The sequence below is a fragment of the Triticum aestivum genome, chromosome 1B, assembly GCF_018294505.1.
Source record: "Triticum aestivum cultivar Chinese Spring chromosome 1B, IWGSC CS RefSeq v2.1, whole genome shotgun sequence".
In the NCBI taxonomy this organism is placed as follows: domain Eukaryota; kingdom Viridiplantae; phylum Streptophyta; class Magnoliopsida; order Poales; family Poaceae; genus Triticum; species Triticum aestivum.
The window spans coordinates 579,481,034-579,495,395 of NC_057795.1; the positions used below are offsets into that span (position 1 = coordinate 579,481,034).

Genomic DNA, 14,362 nt, shown 5'->3' on the forward strand with positions numbered 1-14,362 from the left:
TTTATGCAGACTTATGGAGAAGCCTGCGTTTACAAGAAAGTGAGTGGGAGCTCTGTAGCATTTCTCATATTATATGTAGATGACATACTCTTGATGGGAAATAATATAGAATTTCTGGACAGCATTAAGGCCTACTTGAATAAGTGTTTTTCAATGAAGGACCTTGGAGAAGCTGCTTATATATTAGGCATCAAGATCTATAGAGATAGATCGAGACGCCTCATAGGTCTTTCACAAAGCACATACCTTGATAAGATTTTGAAGAGGTTCAAAATGGATCAGTCCAAGAAGGGGTTCTTGCCTATGTTACAAGGTGTGAGATTGAGCTCGGCTCAGTCACCGACCACGGCAAAAGATAAAGAAGAGATGAGTGTCATCCCCTATGCTTCAGCCATAGGATCTATTATGTATGCCATGCTGTGTACCAGACCCGATGTAAACCTTGCCGTAAGTTTGGTAGCAAGATACCAAAGTAATCCCGGCAAGGAACACTGGACAGCGGTCAAGAATATCCTAAAGTACCTGAAAAGGACGAAGGACATGTTTCTCGTTTATGGAAGAGACGAAGAGCTCGTCGTAAAGGGTTACGTCGACGCTAGCTTCGACTCAGATCTGGATGACTCTAAGTCACAAACCGGATACGTGTATATGTTGAATGGTGGAGCAGTAAGCTGGTGCAGCTGCAAGCAGAGCGTCGTGGCGGGATCTACGTGTGAAGCGGAGTACATGGCAGCCTCGGAGGCAGCGCATGAAGCGATTTGGGTGAAGGAGTTCATCACCGACCTAGGAGTCATACCCAATGCGTCGGGGCCGATCAAACTCTTCTGTGACAACACTGGAGCTATTGCCCTCGCCAAGGAGCCCAGGTTTCACAAGAAGACCAGGCACATCAAGCGTCGTTTCAACTCCATCCGTGAAAATGTTCAAGATGGAGACATAGAGATTTGCAAAGTGCACACGGATCTGAATGTCGCAGATCCACTGACTAAACCTCTCTCGCGTGCAAAACATGATCAACACCAGAACTCTATGGGTGTTCGATTCATCACAATGTAACTAGATTGGTGACTCTAGTGCAAGTGGGAGACTGTTGGAAATATGCCCTAGAGGCAATAATAAAAGTATTATTATATTTCAATGTTCATGATAAATGTCTTTTATTCATGCTATAACTGTATTATCCGGAAATCGTAATACACGTGTGAATACTTAGACCACAATATGTCCCTGGTGAGCCTCTAGTTGACCAGCTCGTTGTGATCAACAGATAGTCATGGTTTCCTGACTATGGACATTGGATGTCGTTGATAACGGGATCACATCATTAGGAGAATGATGTGATGGACAAGACCCAATCCTAAGCATAGCATAAAAGATCGTGTAGTTCGTTTTGCTAGAGCTTTGCCAATGTCAAGTATCTCTTCCTTAGACCATGAGATCGTGTAACTCCCGGATACCGTAAGAGTGCCTTGGGTGTATCAAACGTCACAACGTAACTGGGTGACTATAAAGGTGCATTACAGGTATCTCCGAAAGTAGCTGTTGGGTTGACACGGATCGAGACTGGGATTTGTCACTCCGTATGACGGAGAGGTATCTCTGGGCCCACTCGGTAATGCATCATCATTATGAGCTCAATGTGACCAAGGTGTTGGACACGGGATCATGCATTACGGTACGAGTAAAGTGACTTGCCGGTAACGAGACTGAACAAGGTATTGGGATACCGACGATCGAGTCTCGGGCAAGTAACGTACCGATTGACAAAGGGAATTGCATACAGGGTTTGATCGAATCCTCGACATAGTGGTTCATCCGATGACAACATCGAGGAGCATGTGGGAGCCATCATGGGTATCCAGATCCCGCTGTTGGTTATTGACTGAGAGCGTCTCGGTCATGTCTGCATGTCTCCCGAACCCGTAGGGTCTACACACTTAAGGTTCGGTGACGCTAGGGTTATTAGGAAGACTAGTATGTGACTACCGAATGTTGTTCGGAGTCCCGGATGGGATCCTGGACGTCACGAGGAGATCCGGAATGGTCCGGAGGTAAAGATTTATATATGGGAAGTTGTCAAACGGACACCGGGAAGTTTCGGGGTCATACCGGTATTGTACCGGGGCCACCGGAAGGGTTCCGGGGGTCCACCGGGAGGGGCCACCCCTCCCGGGGGGCCACATGGGCTGCGTGGGGCAGGGAGCCAGCCCCTGGTGGGCTGGCCGCACCCCCCTCCCTTGGGCCCATGCGCCTAGGGTTGAGGGGGAACCCTAGAGGGGGCGCCCCCCTTGGCTTGGGGGGCAAGCCACCCTCTCCCCTCTCCCCTAGGCCGCCGCACCCCCCCTAGATGGGTTCTAGGGGGCCGGCCCCCTTCTCCCTTCCCCCTATAAATAGAGGGGTGAGGGGAGGGCAGCCGCACCACCCTCCAAGGCGCAGCCCTCCCCTCCCCAACACCTCTCCTCCTCCGTTGTGTGCTTGGCGAAGCCCTGTCGGAGTACTGCCTCTCCACCATCACCACGCCGTCGTGCTGCCGGTGGAGCTGTCTTCCTCAACCTCTCCTTTCCCCTTGCTGGATCAAGAAGGAGGAGACGTCTCCCGTCCCGTACGTGTGTTGAACGCGGAGGTGCTGTCCGTTCAGCACTTGGTCATCGGTGATTCGAATCACGTCGAGTACGACTACATCATCACCCTGCAAGCTTCCGCACGCGATCTACAAGTGGTATGTAGATGCAAACTCTCTCCCTTGACTCGTTGCTTAGATGAACTCATAGATGGATCTTGGTGAAACCGTAGGAAAAATTTTAATTTTCTGCAACGTTCCCCAACATCTTGTGCTATGCTTAGGATTGGGTCTTGTCCATCACATCATTCTCTTAATGATGTGATCCCGCTATCAATGACATCCAATGTCCATGGTCAGGAAACCATAACCATCTATTGATCAACGAGCTAGTCAACTAGAGGCTCACTAGGGACATGTTGTGGTCTATGTATTCACACATGTATTACGGTTTCCGGTTAATACAATTATAGCATGAACAATAGACAATTATCATGAACAAGGAAAATATAATAATAACCATTTTATTATTGCCTCTAGGGCATATTTCCAACATCGGGCCGGGTTAAAAAAAAACCCTGAAAAGAAGAGCCTGGCCCAGCCCAACCGTCGGGCCTACTAAATTGGGCCCAAGCCCGAAAAAGCCCGACACGGCCCGGTCGACCCGGCCTGACTACAGCTAAAATCTTGTTTTGTGCAGGGCCAAGCCCGATCTGACCTGCACGCCTGGCTTGATTTTTTGGCCCGGGCCCGACCCGATGACACGCTCGGGCTCAGCTCAGCCCGGGATTTTCGGGTCGGGCCGTCCGGGCCGGGCTGCCCATGGCAAGGTATACCTGTGGGTATCAACCGTTAGCTAGGATGGATACAGAGGCACTCGATTACGGACAGACACAACCAAACGACCGTAAGATTTTTGTTTATGTTGTAAACAGATGACAGATGAAAAATGATGAAACAAGCACCTCCCTATATGCATCACATTATGAAACCGAGGGAGTACTTTCCTTTCAAAATACATAAATATGCTTTCTTTCTAAAATTTGCCGTCCCAAGTTAAATTAGGAGGTTTGGTTAAATTTGTAGGAAAAAGTACTAATGTTCACAATAATTAGTTTATAGGATCCATCTTGAAAAATAATTACACATTGTATTTTTGTGTACTGTAGATGTTGATATTAAATTTCGTAAGCTTCCAAAGTTGGACTAAGAACAAAACCAATTACGCAATGTATTTCAAATGGAGTATTTAAACTAGCTCAGTATGCTCTCCGTTTCCAAATACAAGTCATTTTAGAGATTTCATGCGGACTACATACAAATGTATATAGACATATTTTAAGGTGTAAATTCATCCATTTTGTTCGTATATAGTCCATACTATTTTAAAGTGCCGTGCTTGACCTTGTCAGTTTGCCGCCGTCGACGTCCGTGGATGGCGGTCTCCTCCCTGGAGGCATCGTTTATTTGACCCCTCCTCCATCAAACTGATGGTATCTTATTTCGACTGGCAAGATCGTGGCTTTATAAATAAAAAGCGGGGTGAAAAAAGAAGACAGCAGTAGCACAGCACGAGTGGTGGGTGACGGTACCTACTAGAAATAAACACATTTTACTCACCCTGTCAATCTGTCATTGAGCTCGTGCTGCCTCCTCCCGTGCTCTCGCGTCTCTTCCCATCCACATCCAGCTCCAGCTCTATCCACTCGCTCCCGCACACGCACTAGTACCAACTCCAATCCACCCACGCGGGAGGGAGATCGCGGAGGAGGAGGCCGCGCGCCGTAGTCGGATCGAACGGTCCGGCCGCGCGGCGGAGGCGGCACTGCGCGTCCTATCCAGATCGACGGGCCGCCCCGCCCGCGAGGGGTTGGGAGCCGCGGCTTCGGACAAGGGCGCCGCCACCCGGGGCGCGTTTGGGCGAATCGCTCGAAATCCCGATCTGAAACGAAGGTATGGAGTCGGCTGGTTCTTCCAATACGGAACCTTCAGTGCGCAAGAGGAAGACGCATTCCACTTCCCCGGAACTCATTTCCAGCAGCGACGAGGAAGATGATTTCACTCCCCCACGGCGATTCAAGCGTAAGAAGACCCATGAATCGAAGGCTGTCAAGGTGATTTACCTTGTCTCATCCTTGCCGAATCTCCATGTGTTGCTAGTACTTGTTATTTACATGCTGCTGCCAATTCATGTCTCCTTTTGGGTCACACCTAGGTACCAAACTACCAATTAGCACCGTTTTATTTGGGAAATTGGATTGCTATTGCCATTCTAAGTCTAATAGTTTGCTGCCTCTACCTATTATGTTTTTATATGCAGGGTAAGAAAGTCTCCAACAACTCTCCCACCATCCCCACAAAAAGTGACGAGAAGAAGAAGAAGAAGTGTCGTCCCACCATATGGTGTGCTCCAGAGTTTATTAAATCAGCTATTGAAATTCTAAAAGATTGCCAGAGGAAAAGGATCAAGAAGTTAGGTTTTGGGTGGGTGCTCAGTTTGACTGTTGATGCGCTCCGGACAAGGAACCTGCCTGTGTTTCTAATGGACAATACAAGTGAATCCCTTGTGATCAATGTTGGCACGCAGGGTGGTCTTAAGATTACACCCCATGCTGTGCATTGTGTCCTTGGCTTACCTAATGGCGGCATAGATCCACCTCCTTTATCCCGTGCAATAAAAATAGAGCAACTTCGGGAGCTCAAGAAACTACTTGGTGTCCCTAAGGACGAAAACATTACTGTTGAAGTCTTGTACCAACGCATACGCCTCGGGGGCGATGACGACTTGACGATAAGATGCTTCATTATAATTGTGTTCAATCGTCTCTTATTCCCCACTACGGCTACATATATCACAGGGAGGGATGCGGCTTGGACTTCTGACTTACACAATCTTCCAAATATTGATTGGTGCAAGGTCCTTGTTCACGACATTAGCCAAGCTGTAATTTCCTGGAAGTCCAAGAGATTGGCTTATTCCACGAGATTGGCTTATTCCACGAGATTGGCTAATCCCAAGAAATCGAATGAACCAACCCTGTCCCTCACTAGTTGCACCCTCTTTTGTATTGTAAGTCATTCCCTGTTTGGTTACTTTGTTCTTGTTCTTCTTTTCTCTTTTAATCAAAGGATGTGGTCTGCATTTGATATACTATGTTGTTACTTTTTGCAGATTTTTTATTTGGACAACCTATTAAGTATGAATCGGCTTGATGCAATTGAAATCCCACGTATCGCACACTTCACCAATGGTATTATAGCGAATATCTTGCATGAGGATACACAGATAGCTAATGGCCTTGAAACATATGGTAAACTTGCGGTGAGTGCTACTGTTCTGACCATACATCATTGATACATTCTTTACTGTAGTCTCAAATTTTAAGTGACACCACTATATTACTTTTTAACAGCTTAGGCCCAAGGAGGGTACCTGCTATTTCGAGGATTCCCAATCTCAGCTCTTATTTACAGCCTGTCCAACTTCCCCGCCGCCTACTGTTCGAGTTCCCACAAATTGTAGTGACAATCGTGCTTCAGTTCATGATGGATCATCTGGTGACCCCAATGTTAGTAAGGAGGTGCCTGCAAAATTTGATCATTTATCTCCGTCCGGACAACCCTCCCAAACTGAGACATTAGAAACAGGAGGTAGTGCCCTTGCCCCAGTTATACCAAGGTTCTGAATTTGATGGATCTAGATGTCCATGTTGTGATGAGATCTGTTCATCTGTATGGTCCACCATTTCATTACTATTTTTTGTGTTTTCATACTTTTTAACGACTCATTTTGCATTACCTATTATTTTTTCAAGATGAGATGATGGAGGAAACAAATCTTGATGTTAGGCACAAGACCAATGCTACAATCCTACCTGACAAGAATCAAGGTTATTTTATATTCACATTCTCTTCTTTTTATGCTAGTTTGATATCATTTGCATTAACCCATCTTTTCTGTAGCTCAACCACCTTCCCTGCTGCGTACTGTTGACAGCAGCAGAGATGATCTGCACAACTCTGCTTCAGTTCATGATGGTTCATGTGGAGGTACTACTCTTGCCCGATTATATGAAGGTGTTAGAATTTCATGGAACTGGATGTTCAAGCAAACTACATATCTCATGAATTTGCACATGGATTTGAATTGTTGTGTTTGTAGAACTTTATATTTTTCTTTTCATGTTGATTTTACATCACAGATAAAACTCTAACTGCAGCTCACGGAGACATTCACACCAGGCAGGGGAGCGTGTTTATGACCGCCAATGCTGTCAGAACAGATTATCTCTCCCTGGAGGAAGAACGCAGAAAATCTCCAAGAGATAGTCAGCAGATGCGGTCCAACGGGCCTTCCTCCGAACCTGAGGCTGCCCAAGTATGTAGATGCTATTCACTTTTGTCACAGCGTTCTAAGAGTTCGCAGAAGAATTTTCTGTGCATAGTCATAGTGGGTGCTAATTCCACACGGCATGGCATGCATGTTATGTGTTGTACTCCATGATTTTTTTGCAGACTACGGAGGGGACGCAAGTTGCTCCGGGCACCTCCATGGTAAGAAACATGGGTTCTCTGTTGACGATGGAGAAAGGCGTTCGGAAGGCCGGAGTGGAAACAAGTTTTCTTGACTGCCGCCTCTGCTTCCGCCCCTTAAAGCCTCCTGTCTTCCAGGCAAATACTAGACCAATTGTTTGTTCCATTCACCTGAGAAAGGCAGCATTAATACTAACCTCTTGCTATGATCTTGAATTTGTGCAGTGCAATGGCAGGCATTCAGTTTGTGTCACATGCCTTACCGAGCTCCCTGGCGGACAGTGCCCGATGTGCAAGCATGGCGGCGGAGGCTTTGTTCCCTGCCTTTTAATGGACGACATCGTCTCGTTGGCAACGATAAAGTGCTCCCACGGTGGCTGCCAGAGCTACGTCACCTACCATGAGCATGACGATCACCATAGTGCGTGCCCACACACACCCTGCTTCTGCACGGAGCCCGGCTGCAGCTTCACCGGCCCGCCACCGGCGCTCCTCGGCCACCTTGCCACCCTGCATTCCTGGCCTGTGCACAAGATTGAGTACGGCAAGGTTCTCTGGCTTCAGGTTCCGGTGTCAGAACCGCGGCGTCTGCTCCTCGCGGAGGACGGCAGCGTGTTCCTTCTTGTTGTGGGCTTGCTCAATGCGATCACTGCTGTGTCAGTGGTGTGCATCAGGGCCAGCACGTCAGCGCTGCTGCAGTACCCAGCCATGATGTGGGCATATGGTCCGCCGGACGTTGCAGGCGGCAGATGTATGGTGGACACGCCGGCGGTGACGAGCAGCTCCAAGCCCTGCGATGTTGCCGTGGAGAAGCTGCCATTCTTCTTGGTTGTGCCGCCTGCGCATGTGTTTGGGGCTGGGGCATCCAAGGAGTTGTCTCTTGAGATTCGAATTAACAAGATGTGATTCTGAACTTAGTTTAGTACTCCCTCCGTCCGGAAATACTCGTCGGAGAAATGGATGTATCTAGACATATTTTAGTTCTAGATACATCCATTTTTATCAATTTCTTCGACAAGTATTTTGGGACGGAGGGAGTAAGAATTAGTTGGAACCGTAGTAGTATGTGGTTGGTAAGTGATGCTGCCTTTTGGTTGCAATTAGGATGTGTTGCCGCAGCTAGTGTTTTGGTAACCGTGATCCAATGCTATGTAGTAAGAATTAGTTGGAACCGTAGTAGTATGTGATTGGTAACTAATGTTGCCTTTTGGTTGCAATTAGGACGTGTTGTTGCAGCTAGTGTTTTGGTAACCGTGATCCAATGCTATGTGTTGCTGGCTTGCTGCTCCATACAATGCGGCCATTTCTGTGAGTGTAGCAACAAGACAGTTTTCAGTGAATGGAAGTGCGCATTGTTTAACATGCAAGAGAGGCTAGTTAATTCAGCATGCCCACGAGAAATACATTGAGAGATAGTGACATGTAAATATGATCTTTGTATGATAGGAGGAAGAATTAGCATCAGGGAGTTGACAGACAATTCCTAAAGAACAGCTATAACAATGTTCCAAATATACCCAGCAAGAGGACAGTAAAAATTAAGTGGTAAATGGATTCATCAATCCATACATCACAAAAAAAGGCTGTTAGAGTCACAGGTGCCACCTCTCTTTTGTAAAACATCTCTGGCCAGCATACCATTTTTCATCAAGACCAAATAGATGACATGGGAAAATATCTAGTGCTACCATGCATAGGGTGATACGCTGCTACCAAAACATGTGGTGCGTTGGATGTGAGAAGAAGGGACAAGATCAAGTTGCTAGCATATTTACATGCCCCCCCTTGGAACATTTGCATCTTACCCCAAGGAAGCAGCATATTCTTGCAAAAATTGCCCAAGACTACATAGCAGAAAACAGACATGTACCAGGAACAGAATCAAACATATCAGCATGTGCACGCGGTGTATTCTCAATGTAGGATGACACTCACATCAATTAGCCAGTTATCTATACTTCTATACTACTACTCCCTCTGTTCCAAAATATAAGAACGTTTTTAACACTAGAAGAGAACATTTTCTTTCCTAAGCGTGTCTTGTCTAACGTACACAGAAAAGCACCAAACAATTAGAGCCTCAGAATCAGATCCACTCAATTGTATCTAACCGTTAAGATTAACGACAGAGCCCACTAAAAGTACGTTTAGCAATTTAATGAGGCGGACGAAAACTCTGCCATCTGCGTCGTACTTGTTCAGCGAGGAAAATTCTCACGCCAGTAAAAAAAAAAAGAACCCTCGCCTCGCTCGCCGCCTGGAGCCCCCCACCGGCGCATCGCATCGCATGGCGGCGGCGACGGCGGCGGCCTCCAACGGGGGCTCAGCACCCAATGCGCCCGTGCCCGGGCGCCTTGCATACATCTACAACGAGGTGAGCCGCATCGCGCACACGCTGCCCTTCCCCTCCGTCCTCCGTCCTCTGCTCCTACTTCGCCCTCGCCGACGAGCCAGCTAGCACCGCCCCCTGGAAGCCCCGGTGAGTGATGAATGCCATCTTTCCTGGGTCGCGTCCCTCCCGGATCTTGGCCTGACAGATCGCGGGCTGGGTGGGTTTGAATTTGGGATTTGATGGTCGTGATTCGATCTCGCAGATGAGATAGTCAAGCTGTTCTCCAGCCTGTACGACCTGCCGTCCGCGGCCGTGCTGCCGTCGGCCGAGCCGGTCGTGACGAAGCCGCTCAAGATCGGCGTCGTGCTTCCTCGAGGCCAGGCTCCATGGGGACAATTAATCGGCATCTTTGGTGAGTGCGAGTGATCTCCAGCTGTACGTTCGTTTATCACTAGCTGAGACCAACTGAAATTGAAAATCGGTGTTTATAATTAAATTAGAGAGTTGTTTGTGCACTGTGTCAGTCTCTCCAGATACCCGCGCTAAACGTGAACAACCGACAATCTGAGATCAATACTTCTGCTCAGACAATCTAGATTGGTTATCAAAATTTCTTAACAAAGCTCGTACAGAAGCTTAAGAATATGTCTGCTACATATATTTTGATGTTCAAAGCCATATCTCCCGTCTCCATTGCCTTGCACAAATTCATGGTATTTTGCGCGTATATTCCGCAGTTTGTATTCTTTAACTTCTACTCCCTCCGTTCCCAAATATAATCTTTTTAGAGATTTCAACAAGGGACAACATACGGAGCAAAATGAGTGGATTTACACTGTAAAATATATCTGTATACATCCGTATGTTGTAGTATATTTGAAACCTCAAAAAAGACTTATATTTAGGAACGGAGAGAGTATATATCATGGTAGTAGCCGATTGCAGAAAGCAAACGGGCCTCCATTGGTTCAGTTTTTTAATATATTTTGCTTACCGTGCAGATGCTAGTTTCAGTGTGCTATGGTTCTTCTAAGTCATGCAATGGCATCTACCACTTGATGATATGTGCTGTGACTAATGAAGATGCATAAGATCTCATGCATTCGTACTACTTTTAGAGATTTCTGGGCACTTACAAGTGAGCAGCATTTTGCCTATTTTGGTCCTGATTGGCATCTTCCTAATGACACTATTTTTTTACAAGGGTTAGCTTCTATTGGTTCCTCTGTTCATTTTTTTCTTCTGACGAGAGGTTCTGCATGTTCCCTCAGTGAAGCCTTATGTTCTCCTCAAAGAAGCCTTATGTCCAAGAATAAATTACCTACGTTTGAGTGCGAGCAATGTACAACAATTTCTATTTTCTTCCCTCAAACGAGAATTGGTGGTTGGTATTCAACTATTTTTTGTATGCCGACAATGTTTTTTCTGCATATCGATTAACTGTCCCTTTACATAAAGAAAGAAGTTTGTGATTCTTTGAGCCAGCTTGGACGCTTTTTTTCCTTAGCATCAATTTGTAAAGAATAGTTTTCCTTGTACAACTCACCTTCATTATGTTATTACATTGTTAAATTTTGTTCCTACTATATTTAAAGAATTGTTTCTTAGGATAAACTAAAAAACTCACATTGTTACGTGCCTAACTACTAGTATACATGATGACAGAAATAAACCTAGGGCACCCTTTCATTTCATTCATAATCTCATCGTTACAAACAGTGTCCTGACAACATCAGGTACACAGATCTTCTGACTTCTCAACAGATTTTGCCAAAAACATGGGCTGCCTCATTAGTCCAGCGACTTACAGGCTTGAACTTCCAAGATAAAAACATTGATGCTCTAATATTAATATCTTGGACAATGGCGTCTACCATGCCTTCATTGATACTGAGTTTCTGTTCACTCCATTTTTGATGTCTTGCCTATCATGAATTGATTGAACGGAAGAAGAAATGGATAAGAATAGACAAGAAAAGTTGATCTTCATCAACACACCTATTACAACAAGAATAGACAAGAGAAGTTTTTGTTTAGGCATTTCTGCAAAATAAAAGATGCACGACCATCATGAACACCATGAGAATCACTTGATCTTCGACTTCTCGAGATGCAGCAGGATTGCACAATTCAACTTTCTCATGGGCCAAGGGGCATCTGCCGCCGAAGGCGCACGACCTGCCGGCGACAAAGCTCACACATAACCTGGTCTTACAGATGCTCTCAGGTCCCATTGGCTTCACGAGCTCCCCCTCGCCGCCTAGGCCCAGGTTTTTCATCTTCTTCGTAACAGCTTGGTCATGTCCGTGGTGGCTGCTAGGAAAGTGATCGAGGAAACTGACAGTGGTAGTTACACCGGAAGTTGCTGGTGCTGCACAATGAAAGAAAAAGAAGATCCACCGCGAGGAAATTGAGAGAAAATTATCCATCTGTTGCAAGTAAGTGTAGATAGCAAAATTTCGTCGTAGATACAAAAGGTTGTTGTTCACAACATGACATCCTTTCAGAAAAAGGTCTGCAGTTCTAATGGAACAACATGATATTTATGATTACAGAATATCAATCTAAAAACCCTGGTGCATACCTTCTTCGATTTTGCTTTCTGCCTGAGCAAAACTCATTTGTACACTTGTACATAGCTCCTTCCTGAAGTTCTTTCCAAACGCATTCGTCACATGATAGGAGCCACTAGTTCTGATTTGGCTGCATACCCGTCGATCATAAATGCATCTAATTTTTTTGCCCCGCAAGAGTCACCATTAACATGTGCACTGGACACCAACAAACCACAGAGCGAACAGATACTCACAATTGCCGGATGTAGATTCATAGTTGACAGATTTGCTACAGAAGCCAAATCACCTTCCTTTCCCATTCATAAGTTCAATAGGTCGCAAAGAGTCTTACACAACCTGTATGTCGTAATGGATTAACATCCTAATCCAGGTTGAAATCAACCCCCAACAATTACCTTCTAAAAAATTAATAGTTGGAAACATTTGTATCCTGCAGCCTTCAGGTTGCCACACAACATTCTCGTAACGAATACAATAGCCTGTGAATCCCACAAATAAGGGAAAACTCCTAAAAAGGGCAATACATGTCTAGGAGAATAGCCTGATCTGTAGCAGCAAGTTTGATTCCAAGAAAAAAAATCATAAAAGGGTGAATGATTACTTGATTTATGTAGCCACACAAACACATAAAAAAAGTTGTCAGAGCTTTTGCTTATGGCATTGGCCATTTTGTTTTTTTTGCCTAAATCGCCACCCATTAAAACCTAGAGTTTCCACCCATTATCATTTGTGAGCTAAATTTTGGTACTTCTACACTGAACATTGAATAATACTTACACGGATCGGCGTGCTACTTGTTTTCCTTGGTGTACTATAACTATCTCCACCACAAGAAGCCAAATCCTTTGCGTCCTTTGAAAGAATAAATAAATAAATGATATATGATACATCAATGCTTAGACAGGTACTCAGCCTGCTTGATACTATTTAATAGATGTGATACAAGTTACTAGATGTCATGAAATTGTGTAATAGCATAGCGATGCATATACTAATTTATAACGAACCTTTAAAATTTTCTAATTTGAGTTGCTCACTACTGAGAATAGCTTCAGTTGTCTTTCTGTTTTAAATTTTTGGGCACATCAAGCATAGGAGTTCTGATACTCCAGCCCCTGTCCAAAACTAACCCATGACTCGCCGAAGGAATTTGCCAAACAGAGAACAATGAATACTACTATTAGATTATTAGAGGATAAACTAACCACATAGAGCTCGGATCACCCATATGTGCTGCACTTCCTGAGGAACGGGCTGCCGCCGGATTACAACTCTGGGTTGGCCGAGAACCACCAATGCACATGTCACCACAGTTGGAGGAGGCAGATCGAGTTCCGACCGCTGCAACCGGCACAGACACCGATAGATCGAGCTCAGCTGCTGGCGATGATTGGACTTGGACAGGACCCATGGTAGCTGGCGGCCCAACTGGGACTTGCTCCATGGCACCCCCCAACTCCAGCGGCTCAGAGAGGAATCACCCGAATTTTCTGCCTCTTACCTGATCCTCGCCGCGTAGAATCTCCAGCTCCAGCGGCGGTGGGGAGAGATTTGTCTCGGCTCCCATTGTACAATCGAGCATTTGGATCTGATCCGAGCAACGGGTTCGGCACGCACGCTGCATCTGAATAGGTTGTGTGTAGTCGGGGCTAGCAAGAGTGGACGGAGCATGGCGTCATGGTGGCCGACGGTGGTGGGAGAAGCCCTGTGGTGCCCGGCGGCGGAGCGGGGGGACGAGCATGATTCAGTTCGAGGCGTACAGGACGAAGGGATATGCAGTAGTCGCTCATTTACGGAATAACATAGGGTGCACGATGCATATTTTCCAGTGGGAAAGAGGTTGCTCAATCCTGTCCCTATAGTCCAGATCTAACGCTCCAGATCATACCGTATCACCTCATGAGCCGTATCACCAGATATGCCCTCGAGATGACATCTAGCGGTGGCGAGCCCAAGTCGGGAATGACCGGGAGATGGGGACGTTGCGGACGACCGCAGTCGGCGGAAGTAAGGCAGCAGCAGCTGAGCACGGCGGTGTGCCTAGTTGCCTCCCTCCAATGCTGAATTGCCGATCACTTGCACAATAACATATGAATATCTCCGTCCCACTACATGTTCGTCGCAATCTACTATTAGTTTCCCTCTAGGGATTTTTTTTTCAACAAGTACCTGGCAATTTTGTCATCCTGCTTTTTAAAAAAAAAGGAGAAAGACCCCCGACCTCTGTATCGGGGCGACGCATGCATCCACTTTATTAATTATTCACAAAAGATCTTAAAAAGAAATACAACAGTGAGCTTGAAGCCACCGTCTAGGCAACATCTGTCGCTACTCTTATCCAGTTGATGAAGGGATGCTGAT

At 46.0% G+C, this 14,362-nt stretch overlaps 1 protein-coding gene and 2 long non-coding RNA genes across 6 annotated transcripts; 2 read left to right on the forward strand and 1 right to left on the reverse strand.

Moving 5' to 3' along the window:
- Positions 1-4,182: 4,182 nt before the first annotated feature.
- LOC123139712 (uncharacterized) lies at positions 4,183-8,328 on the forward strand. 3 transcript variants are annotated; one of them, XM_044559451.1, is made up of 10 exons: positions 4,183-4,674; positions 4,881-5,630; positions 5,733-5,882; positions 5,974-6,211; positions 6,376-6,450; positions 6,524-6,610; positions 6,763-6,938; positions 7,076-7,231; positions 7,319-8,014; positions 8,130-8,328. In XM_044559451.1, exons 1-9 carry the CDS (start codon positions 4,516-4,518, stop codon positions 7,997-7,999), a joined length of 2,472 nt encoding a protein of 823 aa, XP_044415386.1. In that variant the 5' UTR covers positions 4,183-4,515; the 3' UTR covers positions 8,000-8,014; positions 8,130-8,328. The 3 variants fall into 3 exon arrangements, with proteins under 3 accessions (XP_044415386.1, XP_044415380.1, XP_044415390.1); XM_044559445.1 differs by having other exon boundaries at positions 7,319-8,328; XM_044559455.1 differs by having other exon boundaries at positions 4,184-4,674; positions 6,781-6,938; positions 7,319-8,328.
- Positions 8,329-9,271: 943 nt separating this feature from the next.
- LOC123139745 (uncharacterized) lies at positions 9,272-11,088 on the forward strand. The gene is made up of 3 exons (XR_006469632.1): positions 9,272-9,572; positions 9,688-9,837; positions 10,427-11,088. It is a non-coding gene; the product is annotated as an uncharacterized lncRNA (long non-coding RNA).
- Position 11,089: 1 nt separating this feature from the next.
- On the reverse strand, positions 11,090-13,777 carry LOC123139735 (uncharacterized). Of its 2 annotated transcripts, XR_006469631.1 has the most exons (3): positions 13,503-13,777; positions 13,207-13,342; positions 11,090-13,116 (listed from the first exon to the last, which is right to left on the reverse strand). It is a non-coding gene; the product is annotated as an uncharacterized lncRNA (long non-coding RNA). The 2 variants fall into 2 exon arrangements; XR_006469630.1 differs by having other exon boundaries at positions 11,090-13,342.
- Positions 13,778-14,362: the final 585 nt, after the last annotated feature.